At 38.7% G+C, this 13,558-nt stretch overlaps 1 protein-coding gene across 11 annotated transcripts in view; it reads right to left on the bottom strand.

Moving 5' to 3' along the window:
• The window catches only part of RAD18 (RAD18 E3 ubiquitin protein ligase), a 121,150-nt gene that overhangs the window by 28,167 nt on the left and 79,425 nt on the right, over nucleotides 1-13,558 (bottom strand). For 5 of the 11 annotated variants that reach the window (XM_044451971.1, XM_044451970.1, XM_044451972.1 and 2 more), the window contains exon 12: nucleotides 954-1,016. The exons of 1 other annotated variant lie outside the window; for it this stretch is intronic. In XM_044451971.1, coding sequence (XP_044307906.1) covers nucleotides 954-1,016 — 63 coding nt within the window. Of the gene's footprint in view, nucleotides 1-699; nucleotides 1,017-3,627; nucleotides 4,319-8,447; nucleotides 8,549-8,849; nucleotides 9,250-9,271; nucleotides 9,403-13,558 lie in introns of those variants that run through there. 5 more of the 11 variants (XR_006416789.1, XM_044451974.1, XM_044451979.1 and 2 more) reach the window with 5 other exon arrangements.

The following is a 13,558-nucleotide window of genomic DNA, read 5'->3' as shown; positions in this document are numbered from 1 at the left end:
TATCTTCTGCTGTGTTGGGAGTATTCATTAGATTTGTATTATTGATTTTACTGAAACTGTATTTGTATTATTGTAAAATACCTAGAAGTGTTTAATAAAATAAATATAAATATTTCATTACTGAATAGTTGCAGTCCAAAGATTTGTATTTGGATTAGTTGCTGATCTATATAAAGAAAGAGAATTAATCAAACTATTCTCTTAACACTTTCCCAGTGAAATATTTTTTATCCAAATGACAGCTCTGGAGAACAGATTAAACCTCTAAACCAGGTATTTTAGTTTTTAAAGTTTTTAAAGGCATCTGCATTGCCATGAGCAGTTGCAAACAAATCACATCTGCTTTCAGCACTTCAGAAGTAAGAAACAACAAAAAATAATTTACAGTTTAGCTCCATTTCATCCCTTTTCAAATTATGTTTGTAGCTGTCCAAGGTATCCTTCTCTAAGAAGATGATATATTAGATTTGTGAGATTTTCAAACAATGTTAAAAACAAATGGAGTAGAAGGAATCAGAATAGCCAGAACTAGACTTCTTCAATGTTACAACAAAGTACATTCTACTGGACTATGAGCAGAGCTTATTCTGAGGACTTTCTACATTAGGAAGGGTTGTAGTTAATGGAGTTTGCTACAAATTGCAGCTGTTCTCAAAGAAAGTACCTCCACCTATTTTTGTCAACTCTCCCATTACTTACTTCGTTTCTTGTACCACAGCCCAGCTCCACTGAGGAGAGTCCCCGGCCCTCAGGAAAAGCCGAAGGGGCTGAGGGAAGAGGAGCACAAGCATCATTTTCTATGACCCTCCTTCAATCATCACTTGGAAAGGATCCAAACTACACCTGTTGGCTTGGTTTCCCAATTACATTAGCTATGTTTCCTGCTAACTGACAAAAATAAATAAGCAATAACTTGTGCAACATGGAAAACCATGGCCTTATACCACACTTACTTATCCGAGGAGCCTGAACACATCCCAGCAATTTCAAGATCTCTTATGATGTCTGAACTTGAGCTGAAAGGCAAAATAAGATTTAGCTTAGCCTACCTGTTGAAAATAGGCACAACAGGTAAGGGCACCATACCTGAGGCAGCAAGTGATAAGGGAATGAAACAATTAAATGATGAGCTTCTTAAATAGCAGATTATAGATCCAGTAATAGCACAATCCAGGCAGCAATAGGAAGGCCCTGTCAAAGCACAAATATTCTTCTAGTCAGTGCACAAACCTTATACACATGTTAGAGAGTGTTAGACTAGCACTGAGAGCTGCCTGGATTGCCATCATTGTGCTATTTAGCCACGTAACCTTGTAACTGGTTATTTTGGACCACTCAGCCTCATCTACCTCACTTGACTGTTGTGAGAATACAACAGGTTGGGCATCTATGCTACCTGGAGCTCTTTAGAGGAAGGGCAGAGTATACATGTATTACCTACCATAATAAAAGATAATGTCTGTGCCAGTGCCATAGCTCAAAGACTGTGAAACCTAGGCATATGAACATTGGCATGCTTACTAAGGAAACTCTAGGAATGTAGAATCCACAGTTATTTTGCATTTGTTAAAATGTATTAATTAATTGTAATAAACTTAAATGTCTGCAAAGAATGGTGTCTATAGTCAGTCTTAAATAGCAGACATCTTTAAACAGAGCACAGCTTTCCTGTTGAGACAGGAAGCCAAGCAGGAATATTCCAGCGGCTAAGGGCTATACAGCCTACTGCCTCTACATTGCCAAAGCCAGCTACTCTCAAGGTAAAAGACTGGTCCGATCCTTCTCTCATGGAGCTATAGTGATGCAACATGGCATGGGTTTTGCCTAGTGGTGCTAGCAGGCATGATTTCAATCCAACGGGGTAAGCCCAAGGTATCCAAGAGGTCCCTGACGTTTCTTGAAAGTCTTTCTGTATCTAGCAAAGGGCTATTTCAACTTGTACTAATCTCTGTTCCACTTTCCCACTAGTCTATCTCCCCATTCCATAAAGTTCGAATGCTGAAATTCATGCACTTGCAGGTACAGATGCAATTATATGCAAATGATTAATGTCTTAGTGCTAATTAAAACTGCAATTAAAGTTAAGAGTTATACAATGATGCTCACTGCAAAATGAATGCATGCTGAGCTATGTGAGGCAAACAGTATGTTGGGCAGGTAGCTCAAAACCACACCTCTTCAGAAAATAATAATTAAAAAAAGAATCTGCACCTGAGAAGACTGTCTATTAAGAAGAAAAACAGAAGCAGCAATGGTAAAACCTGGGAGGATTACACATGAATGATGAGATCATGGGAAGCCTCCACCCCATAAAATATGAATGAAAGGCATGGTGTTGTCACACTAAATGGTGGAAACTATCTCCGTTATACTCACAGAAAAAGTCAGTTGGGGCCTGGCAGATGATGGTAGACTGAGTTAAAGCCCAAGTGGGTAAATTTTGCAGAACTTGTAGACCTAAACCCACCGTCTCATCTCTCACTCTGCTTAACACATGTACTAACCCCCCAGTTTGGCTGGATTTATGCCCAACAGCACACCCCTGCCATACCCCAAATATTCAAAATGGTGGCCACAACCACAGTAGGAAGCGTTACAAGGAAATTAACCCTAACCAGGCTGTAGACCTGGTTCACACATAATATTAAAACACAGTAGATTGTCACCATGTAGGATTCAAGAGTGGCTCAGCAGGACATCCAAACCAAGTAGGAATTTTCCACTGTTGGTTGTTTTTGCAAACAAACCTGAGAACTCATGGCTTGTTGTAGGGTTGTTTCCAAAGCAGCTTGTTGTGGTATCTGAACTGATATCTGATATCAGAGTTGCTCAGTGTGTGTCATTCAAAATGGCTATCTGGCAAGAAATCTCTTGTAGTATAAGGTAATATGAAGGTAGCATAAAATGTGCATTCATTGAAATAAACAGAAACAAAGTCTGGCAAGAGAAGAACACCAGATTATATATGGTGTACACATATATCTACTAATAGGATATAAAAAGGAAAAAAGTATAAAGGCACAAAAAAAATCCAATGACCTCCAGCATACTTTTAGCTAGCTATGTTGGAAGCTGTAGGACTGTTTTCTGTTTAAGCAATGCGTACAGTTGCATCCTAAAAGGGTTTCTGCACAGCATGAAAGATTTTCCAACATGTCCTGCAACATACATACATAATGGAAACACATCAGTAATTATTATACAACAGTGCTATGATGCAGATATCTAGCTAATATTTCTAACACAAAGTATATGAAACAGACTGCCCCCCATTTCAGAATTGATATGAGAGGAACCTAGGGCTGATACAATTGAACTGATGAGAAAAATCCAGGTTGCTTATGGAGCAAAGATAAAACAAAGATCTGTGACGGATCTCCAGATGTGGTGTAGTAGTTAAGAGCATGGGACTGGGACTCAGACGATCTGGGTTCTAGTCCCCACTCAGCCATGGAGCCAACTGGGTGACTTTCGGCCAGTCACAGACTCTCAGCCCAACCTACCTCACAGGGTTGTTGTGGGATAAGATGGAGGGGGAGAGATGATGTAAGCTGCCTTGAGCCCTTTGTAGGAAAAAGGCAGGATATAAATCGCAATATAAATAAATAAATAAATATAAATGTGAACTGCGTGCATCTTATGCATTTCAATATAAACTGAAAGGGCTGTTTCTTGACAAACTGAGCTTGGGAAGTCTAGAATGGATGAGAGAATGAGAAAACATACCCAATTCCTTATTATCTTAGATTCTAAGACTTAGAAGGTTTTCTATCTTTAATGTTTGTGCAATACTTAGTCTTAAATTATTCTTACCACTAAACTGGATGTAAAAAAATAATGCATACATTTCTGTTAAATGTATAACATGACAGCAGCTAAGCCTGAATTTCTGGTCAAATACACTAGCAGTATTTTTAATTACCCATGCAGCAAAGGAAAAAGTAACTGGATTGTTACTGTGTAATAACTGAAAAGTTAATCTGAAGCAGATGAAGCAAAGTCAAACTTTATTTCATTTTCAATGAATGCCTAATTTGCCATGTCTTCAAACTCCCATCACAAGAGAGCATACATACCACAAAGGCCAAGAGATAATAGTTACCTCCTTGCAGATGGGTTATTCATATATTTCTGGGAGACAGATTGAGCCACACAAATAAAAATTTAAGTCCTAGCAATAATTCGATGTCTCCACTGGGTGACTAATACCAAATACCTTTAAGATGCCTCGTTCAGATGCATACTTCTACAACCTCTTGTAGAAGGACAACTGGAATTCAGTGCCACATATAATACATGTCTAAAAAAGATCATTTGTCTGATTCAATATAAACAAGGATGGATGGATGGATGGAGAGAGAGAGAGAGAGAGAGAAAATTTATTAGATTTCTAACCTGTCCTATTAGCCATGTGGCTCCCTGGGCAGGTTACAACAACAAAATACAAAATAAAATACAGAGTAAAGCACAGAGAAAAATGCGATACAAAACAGCAATTAATACAGTATATGCATCAATGGGAACTGCCAAGTCTTGCAGTTATACAAGGAAATGTATAATTAATAATTAAAAAGTGATTAATAAGACAATGGTCCTCAGATTAGCTTTCTCTCTGTCAATCCATCCTGGGAACAGCAATTCTGTCCATTCTATGCTTTATCTCAGATGAGATTAAGAAATTTTACCCCACAGGCTCACATGCTGCTATTGTGCTGGGTTGAGCAAAAATTCTTGCCTGGGAAATACAGTTCGTAGGGCTTACAATGTATGCTGACGGAGTGCATGCAAAAGGAGTTATCCTTTGCTGCAACCTGTGTTTAATATCTAGTCTGGCATGGCAATATCTATTCTGACTCTGGTTTTGGACATAAAACTAACCATCCAGGCACGTGTGTCATCAAATACGGCATGCCTACATGTATTTAATGATAAAGCAAATGAACAACATGCTTTTGGGTGACTGGAAGAGTTCATTATATTTAGAATATGCTTGTAAGAAGAATCAGTTCTGAGTCATGGCAGTCATTGTGCTGCAGTGACTCGTGGGACAATTCAGATGGTATCTCCAGGCTGATGTCATCCATCACGTAGCTTCCTGGGGAACCTTGAACCATGTACCACCCCTCAGTCTGAAGTTGTGAGGCTAAAGGAAACAGAATGATCACCAGCCCAGGAAAACAATGCAGAACATTTTCATTTTTTTAAAAAATGAAAATATCTTTCTCAGAGTGGAGGACAATTCTTAGCTCATTAAGTCATGCAATATCACTAATAGATCGTTGTCATTTGAATGCAAAATGAAAGAATGTTACTGGAACTGTAACATTTTGGAAAGCAGGTGGGGTATCTTATGGAAAGATTTATTACACTAACACTTTCAGGACTCTGGAAGGGCAGTGCAACAGAAACATGTCCCACACAAACATTCATACACACAGAAGGTAAAGGGAGCTTTTGATGAGTTTAGAATTTAATAAGAAGGAAGAAACCTTCTCCCCATGTTCTGAAGTGTAGCAGTCTCAGGAAAATTGTACCACGTGCCTTTTTTGAACATTTAAGTAATTTACGATCTACAAGACACATTCATATCATTCCAGTTTACCTGAAGGGAAGGGAAGGGAAGGGAAGGGAAGGGAAGGGAAGGGAAGGGAAGGGAAGGGAAGGGAAGGGAAGGGAAGGGAAAAGCACATCAGACTTCCTCAATGCCTATGTGTGTACACTGCGCACACATACACTTTGACAGTCAGATGTGCTGCTGCCATTCAGCATGGATGGGCAACTGATATATCTCCAGATGTTTTGGCTTGCAACTCCCATAATTCTTCTCCATTAACTAGGCTAACTGAGTTGATGAAATCTGTGTGGCCCTCCAGATGTTTTGGCCTACATTTGCCATCCCTCCAATAGACAGTTTGGTGTGTGTGGGGGGGGGGATTTGATTATTGTGATAACATCAGGATTACTGGGAAAGGTGTAGGGGTGAGAAGTCTTTTCTTCTAGGATATTTCTTATGACTTCCATACATCTTTCATCTGGAAGCACAGAAAACTTCAGGAAATGCTAAGTGTCTCAATAATTTATTTATTTGCAGTACAAACAGAACACCACTATGTTCCTTTTGAAAACTCTAGAATTCTGAGAAGCCAGATGTCAATGAGTATTTTAAAAATCAGGTATATTATTTGCACACCTCATTTCTTGCAGTAATCACAACATTTAGCACTGGAAATATTGTGCCACTGACTTCCTAACTTTCCTAGAAAATAAAGCTCATCAAAACATGTTTGCGATTAGAATAGCTCTCCATTCCCATTTCTCTTCACTCCTCAAAGTAAAGCTTCTTATGGCTTTGCTCCTGATCTTGGCAGCAACCTACATGAATAAATCTGTTTAACAGCCTTGTTGAAACACCCAGGAGAGCTGCAATTTCTGAGTATTTGGAGTCATACAACATTTGGAAAAAAAACAAACAAGCCATAACTTGCCTCTACTACTCTCAACATGGCCAAGGCTACAAACGTAATCTGGCTACATCTGGAAAATTTCAGATGGATTCCCTTCAAACAGAAGAGACAAGTGTTAAAACCCTGCATCCTTCAGTAAATAGATAAGAAGGATAATCTGAGATTTTTGTCATTGGATGAGTTTAGATAAACTGTAGGATACACTTCATGCACAGATGAGTTATTTACGAAATGTGGGTCAAATAACCAGCTCTTTGAGCATTAGCTGTTTAACATGTCCAGCACTTCTGTGAAGGGAATCAAAATAATCATCCTGCTCATCTCCACTACAGAGTCCAATTTTCTTTCTTTAGATGGAGGAACCTACCCAGTGAGCTGATGAGGCTCTTAAACAGGAGGCCTCCTAGACATAATGCAATGCTCTAGCCATCATGCTATGCTTGATTTCAAGGCTGGATACTCAAGAGTAGCCCTCTATTCAGAACAAGAGAGATCTCTAAAGATATACTACAAAGAATCCTCAAGTCTGCATGCTGGAAAGAAAGACTGACTACCTAATGCACAAGCTTGGACAGACTCGCAAGTTTTGTTTCTTCCTCTGAAAGGGCACCTTGAATCTGGGTTCTAATGCCCTGCTCTTCAAAGCAAGAAAAGTGGTACAGCTGGTACCCAGGGATAAGTCTTTAGAGAGAGCAAACAGAGACCTGGCACCTGCTTTCCATTCTCACACCGCCTGAGTTTTGTAACAGCATAGGGGCGCATGCTATCTGTTTGAAAGGAAGGGCTGGACCATTTCCAAGAGCCAGTGAAGAAAAGAACACACCTCAAGAAACCTCTAGTTTCACTTGAATATACAGAAACCTCTATTTTATTTGTGGGTTTACTTGAGAGTAAAGAGCCAGGATAAATTGAAGTACAAACTGTGCCTTAAATTAGGGATAGACATTGCCACCTAAAGAGGCCAGTTATAAAATATCCTACTTTTCACACATTAGTCTCCAGGTCCATGTTATTTGAACACTAAAATCTGTCTTGAGCAATACTCAGCAGTGGAAAAGCAGCCTGCTAAATACATATATACATAACAAGCTGGCGGAACTTCAGTAACTTCAAGTGGAGAACTTCTTTTGCTTTAAAAGAAGCTTACACACTATTATGTCCACTCTCAATTTTAATATTACAAGCCCCATGCGTCTATGGATTTACTCCATGCCACAAAATGCTTGGCTTCTATATTACATCCATTTATTTCTAGCACGAAGTTCTACCCACACTGCACTATATCACAGTGAAATCTGGCACAGGTGATTTGCATCTGAAAGTGGAAAGAGCCAGGGAATATTATAACAGTAACACTTTATACATTACTTTTTACTCTAAAGCAAAAGAAAAAGCACCAAATAAATCTCTCTATATTTGAATCTTTACATTAAAAGTAAATTCAAACAAATTTGTATTTTTTAATTGTCCCTAGATCATTCATGTAAATTTGTTCTCTAGTTTATCTTCTTCCAGACACAGATAAGGACATATCTCTCTCAAATGTAGACATTTATGTGATACTAGTAGAAATTTATAGGACTGGTTCTACAAAATATTGACCACTTCTGCCGTCTAACAGATTTAGTGGGTGTGATTTCAATTTCACCAAGTACATTTAGCATCACTTTCATCAGTGTATGACACACTGTTTAAGACACAGCAGACCTATGTATATGATAGCAAAGAGAGGAATGTCATTTTGTTTGCTGCACTAATATATATTCAGGTTTCCTCTCTGACATATACAGATAAAAAATAGCTTCTTTCTCCAAATGCCATCTTCTAGACATTTCTCATAAATATCTTCAATATGTCAGAAAAAAATACTAGATTGGCTCAAGATTAATCAAATAACTGAAAAAAAAAACTTAATTCCTTTTGCCAATGTAATACTTCATGAGAATTTAACATTCCATAAGAGGACTACTGAGATCTAAGCATTTTTCAATTTCTTCCATGTCAGAATACAGTCCAGTTTTCAATTAATAGGTTAGAAAGCCCCAGGAAGCAATATTTCAAATCCTGTTTCCAATTATATTTCTCTGAAAAAAAAAAAGAAATCTTTTAAACCATAAGATTTAGGTTAAAGGCTTAGATTCAGAACACTATGGAATTTTAGAATTGTGGCTTTATAAACCAACAGCAAGAATGCAAATTAATAAGACTAGTTATCAGCATTCAATAGCAACATTGCTCAGCTGCAATTTCTGTTTGTATTGTATCAACTTCCCATTTTTCAAAAGTATTATTTATATCAGATCTATATCATGCCAGACTATATCCTTAGGGCAGCTTACAACATATCAACAAAAGCATATTAGCAATAAATAAACCTTCCTATTATAATCATCCTAAAAACAACCACTAAAACCAGGCTCCTAAAAATGGCATACTACAACCTAGCAAACTCTACCAAAAATAGTAGAAATCATCCTTCTGCCCTTGCTTCTTCTGATGCCTCCAGGAGACAAATGCTTCCCAATTCTATTCAGGTTTGGCCACATAATGGCCTTCATCAGCTATAGTTAAAATAACCCAGGACGCAGCTCACAAGCATTTTGGCTAATGCTAATTTATTCACTCCACCTTCTCCTTTCCCTGTCTTACCATTGGCCAGGTGTAGAAATATGGAGAAAACATGAATGTTCTTTGCAAAGATCTTTGGCTAGGCATAACACTGAGCAAAAGCACGTCTCACTTCCTGTAATCTGAGATGTCCACCGAAGTTTTACCCTTTCTTCCACTCCTCCAAAACTGTTCCTCTATGGCAAAGTTTTCAATAAGCAGACATTTTTTTGGTAGTAAAGCTTTGCTGATGAGCATGCAGAAGAGCAGGTGTTAGCAATAACACAGGTCCTCAGGACATGGGAGTTATCTTAACTTCAACATTAAAGATCTGGAATAGGAAGTGCAGAGAATACTTATCAGATGTGCAGATGACACATAATTGGGAGGGATAGCTAACACCCAGGATAACATGAACAAAATTCAAAGTGAGCTTAATAGACTGAACTGTTAGGCTGAAAAAAAAAGAATGAAATTTAATAGGGACAAATAGAAAGTTCTCCACCTACGATTAACAAACCAAATGCATTGTTAACAAGATGGGAGATACTTGCCCCAACAATATTGCAAGTGAGGAGGATCTTGCAATTGCTGTAGATCACAAGCTGAAATCAGTCAACAGTGTGATATGGCTTCAAAAAGGGCAAATGTTGTATCTCTTCCAAATTACGTAAAGTAATAGTTCCCCTATCCTCAGCACTACTTAGGCCTCATCTGGAGTACTATGTCCAGTTCTGGGCACCACAGTTTAAGAAAGATCCAGACAAGCTGGAAAAGATTCAGAGATGAGCAACAAGGATGAACCAGGGACTGGAAACAAAGCCCTATGAGAAATTGAAAGAATTGAGCGTGTTCAACCTGAAGAAGACAACGACTGGCAGCAGGGAAATTTGATTGCATTCTTCATGTACTTGAAAGGCTGCCACAGAGGATCAGGATTTCATCGCTATCATACCAGTGTGTAGAACACAGAACAACAGGATCACTTACAGGAAGCCAGAAGCCAGATTCCAGCTGAACATCAGAAAGAACTTCCTGAATACAACAATGGAACCAATTGTCTGGGGAGCTTCTGGGCTCTTCCACACTAGGGGCATTCATGATACAACTGGACAGCCATCTGAGAGGGACAGTTTAACTTGGAGGAGGGTGGGCCTGATGGCCCTCTTGGCCTCTTCCAACTCTACTATTCTATATTTCTATAGCCAGCAGCCAAAACACTTCTTGTGGATTGTTGAACTGTTAGTAGTTTTCTGAAAGCAATGACATACTTTTAACATGCATTCTTCATGGATAAAAAGTCCAAGGCCCTAGACAACCAAGCATTTTTCTCAGAAACACTGATTTTCTTATCATGATGATTGCAGGTGTATGTGACTAAGACATTCCATAAATATGTAACCGTACAGCAAACACCATGACATGCAGGTCAAAATGCTCACATCTTTACCCATTATGGAGGGTCATATATACCCCACTTGATCCAGAAAGTGCTTAATTTCATTTCTTTATACACTTGAAAAGGCAAGATTTGATTATCTTCTTTAACAGGGCTTAAACTGTCTATCAGTTCAAAAGTGAAACAATAAATATAAAAATAAGTTAGTTGTTTCAGTATATTGCAGTGAACTGGCGCCTTACCACAATGGACTCGATGAGGGCCAATTAAACTGACACTCAGTCCAGATAAGACAGAGGTAACTGACAGTGAGTACAATGTCTGATCAGGTGCAGGGCCTTCAACCTGTCCTCTGAAGGGCAGGGTCCACAGCCTGGGGGCACTCCTTGATCCAAAGCTATCACTTGGGTCTCAAGTGGACTTGGTGGCTAGGAAAACTTCCTTCAGCTGCAGCTGATTTAGCAACTGTGGTTTTACCTGGACAGACAGAGCTTGGCCACAGTCACCCATACTCTGGTAACATCTTGGTAGCACTATTATAACAAACTCTGCATGGAGCTGCCTTTAAAGTTGGTCTAGGAACATCAACTGATTCAGAAAAGGGCAGCACGTTTGTTAACGAGGAGGACTGGTTTGCCAACCCGCATTACACCAATTCTTTACCAATCACATTGGTTACCATTTGAGGCCTGGGCCCAATTTAAGTACTTGTTTTGACATATAAAGCCCTAAATGGACCAAGACCAGGACTTCTGAAGGAATGTCTACTCTTGAGTTTTCCTACCCAACCACTAAGATAGGCTGCAGAGGTCCTTCACAGGAAACCACCCACTAAAGAGCTGAGGGGGTGGCAAACTGAAGAAGAGCTTTTGGCTTGACACCCTTATTGTTATCTTTCCAGCACCAGGCAAAGTAATTCTTACTCATCAGACATGTTAAGAATATAAAATATTAATTCAGCAGTTCTTAAGAAATGTTAATGTTTCTATCATGCTGTGCCTAAGACAATCTTATTTGGTAAAGTAGTTATCTGTTAGCGTATATCATATTTTATTGTGTTTTATTGTATGAATTTCTAACGTATACACTGTATGGTTGGTTCCTTTTTATTGTTCTATATTTGTTTTGAACTGTACACTGCCCAGAGAGTCCTGAAGGGCTATGGGAGCAGTATATAAATGTAAAAATAAATAAATAAATAAATATTGAGAAGATTCAAAGTATATTCCTGTAACTCAACAATTTTTAAAAAATGGCCTGATACGCACCTGTGAAGTTGCCAGTCTTATAGAATGTTGATGATATAGTTAAGAATGGGAAAGAAGCTACATTACAGATCGTTTCTATATTCTCTGCCCACCCTTCTTGTGGTTGGCATGTATCCCATCAACCATAACACCTGAAATTCAATCCCAGGGAGCACTGTTCCCTACCTGTGTCACCTGCCTCTTCCTCATTAGTCTGGATATATAAGCTAGATGGCTGAAAAAACTACGGGAGTTGCTGCTCTTTCCAGATAAATCTGTAATTGCAAAACAGGACCACACAAACTGATATTCTAATTTGGACAACACAACACATGCACACAGTGGAGGTGTGGTTTCCTACTAGGGTTTCTAAAAGCCAAACATACCATGATGAAATAGGACGACTGTGTCTGAAGAACACAACAGACCAACAGTAACAAAAATCCACTTGTTGCACTGTCTGAATTCCATCTTTGTGTCTCTCAGTTAAGTTTATGGATAAATGCAGCTGAAACGTGCATTTTTAGGTTATCAGCTCCCATTGAATCCCAACAGAATCACCAAGCCAAAGATCTCCTTTTATTGGCTTAAAATATGCTGCAAAACCGTCCATGTTCATATGTCATTTTAAACCAGGAATCCAGACTTATCAAGCCATGTTTGATTATAATCTTATGTGAAGGTGGAAAAGGGTGAAAGGGTCAGCACGCAGGTCATTCATATCACAGTTCATCAAGAAAGGATAGCTGGCTTAGTATGACATGTGAATGCAGCCAGTATGTTACAGGTTCCAACTGTTATCTCTTAACATGTAACAGCAACTTATAATTTATTTTAAAAACTTATGCTGTGCCTTAGTTTCCAGAATATCCATACTACAGCAATAAGTACCCCTAGTATTACTTAACTGAATGTGAAGCTCTTTGGTACTATTGCATGTTCTAAGCCCATTAATGATTTCTAAGCAATGTTCGGTTTTGAAAGCACCAAACTGTGGTCTTGCCAGCGCCCCCTCCCCAATTTCCCACAACATTTGTATCACTGTCAGGACGATTATTTCTGCTACAGGACAAATTACCTAAAGGGAAAAGCAACACTCTAACACATCTCACTGTGGGACTGAAAGCAGCTTTGAAGATACAACAACAGCAGAGAGGGAATTTGAAATAAATAGGATTAAACAGCTGTACCTCCTTCCCCTCTACATTTGGCAAATCCCTCAGAGCTTCCTAATTCTATTTTAAACATTGGACATGAGAGATATTATACTCTCTAATGGCCAGATAAACATGCAACAATAATTGCTAAGGAGCTTGACAGTTTATTCCTCCCCTTTACAACATGGGTAATTCATTAAGCCGAAGTAATAGAGTGAGAGCCAGTGTGCCATGGAGGCTGAAGTCCTGAAGTGGGGGCTGAAGAGATCTGGAAACTCACTGGGTGACTCTGGGCCACTCACTAACCCTCACCCTAACCAACCTTATGCAGATGTTCTTGAGAAAATAAAATGGATCAAAGAAAGCTCACAAGAAGGGGAAAAAGTGGGATATCAATGCAATGTAATAACAGCAGCCACCACCCAGTTCTACAAAATGGTGATAATTTTTTGTTTCATTGTGTGCTTTAAGTCAATTAGAACTAACTTGTACACTGGCATGAATTAGAGATGGTTAAAATAATTGGTTTTCAAAAGCCAGGTAGATAACGACTGCTGACTTTATATTAAAAAGAAATGTTTAATCAGAGTCTTTTATTTTAGAATTTCTTCTATTGTGCCTGGCTTAAAATACATCCTGCATTTAATACAAATGTTCACATCCATCCATAGAGTTGGATCCAGA

Source organism: Varanus komodoensis, unplaced genomic scaffold, assembly GCF_004798865.1.
Source record: "Varanus komodoensis strain SLA01 unplaced genomic scaffold, ASM479886v1 scaffold6_4, whole genome shotgun sequence".
NCBI lineage: Eukaryota > Metazoa > Chordata > Lepidosauria > Squamata > Varanidae > Varanus > Varanus komodoensis.
Note: the sequence above shows the minus strand (reverse complement) of the source record. Positions and strands in the feature narration are given on the sequence as shown.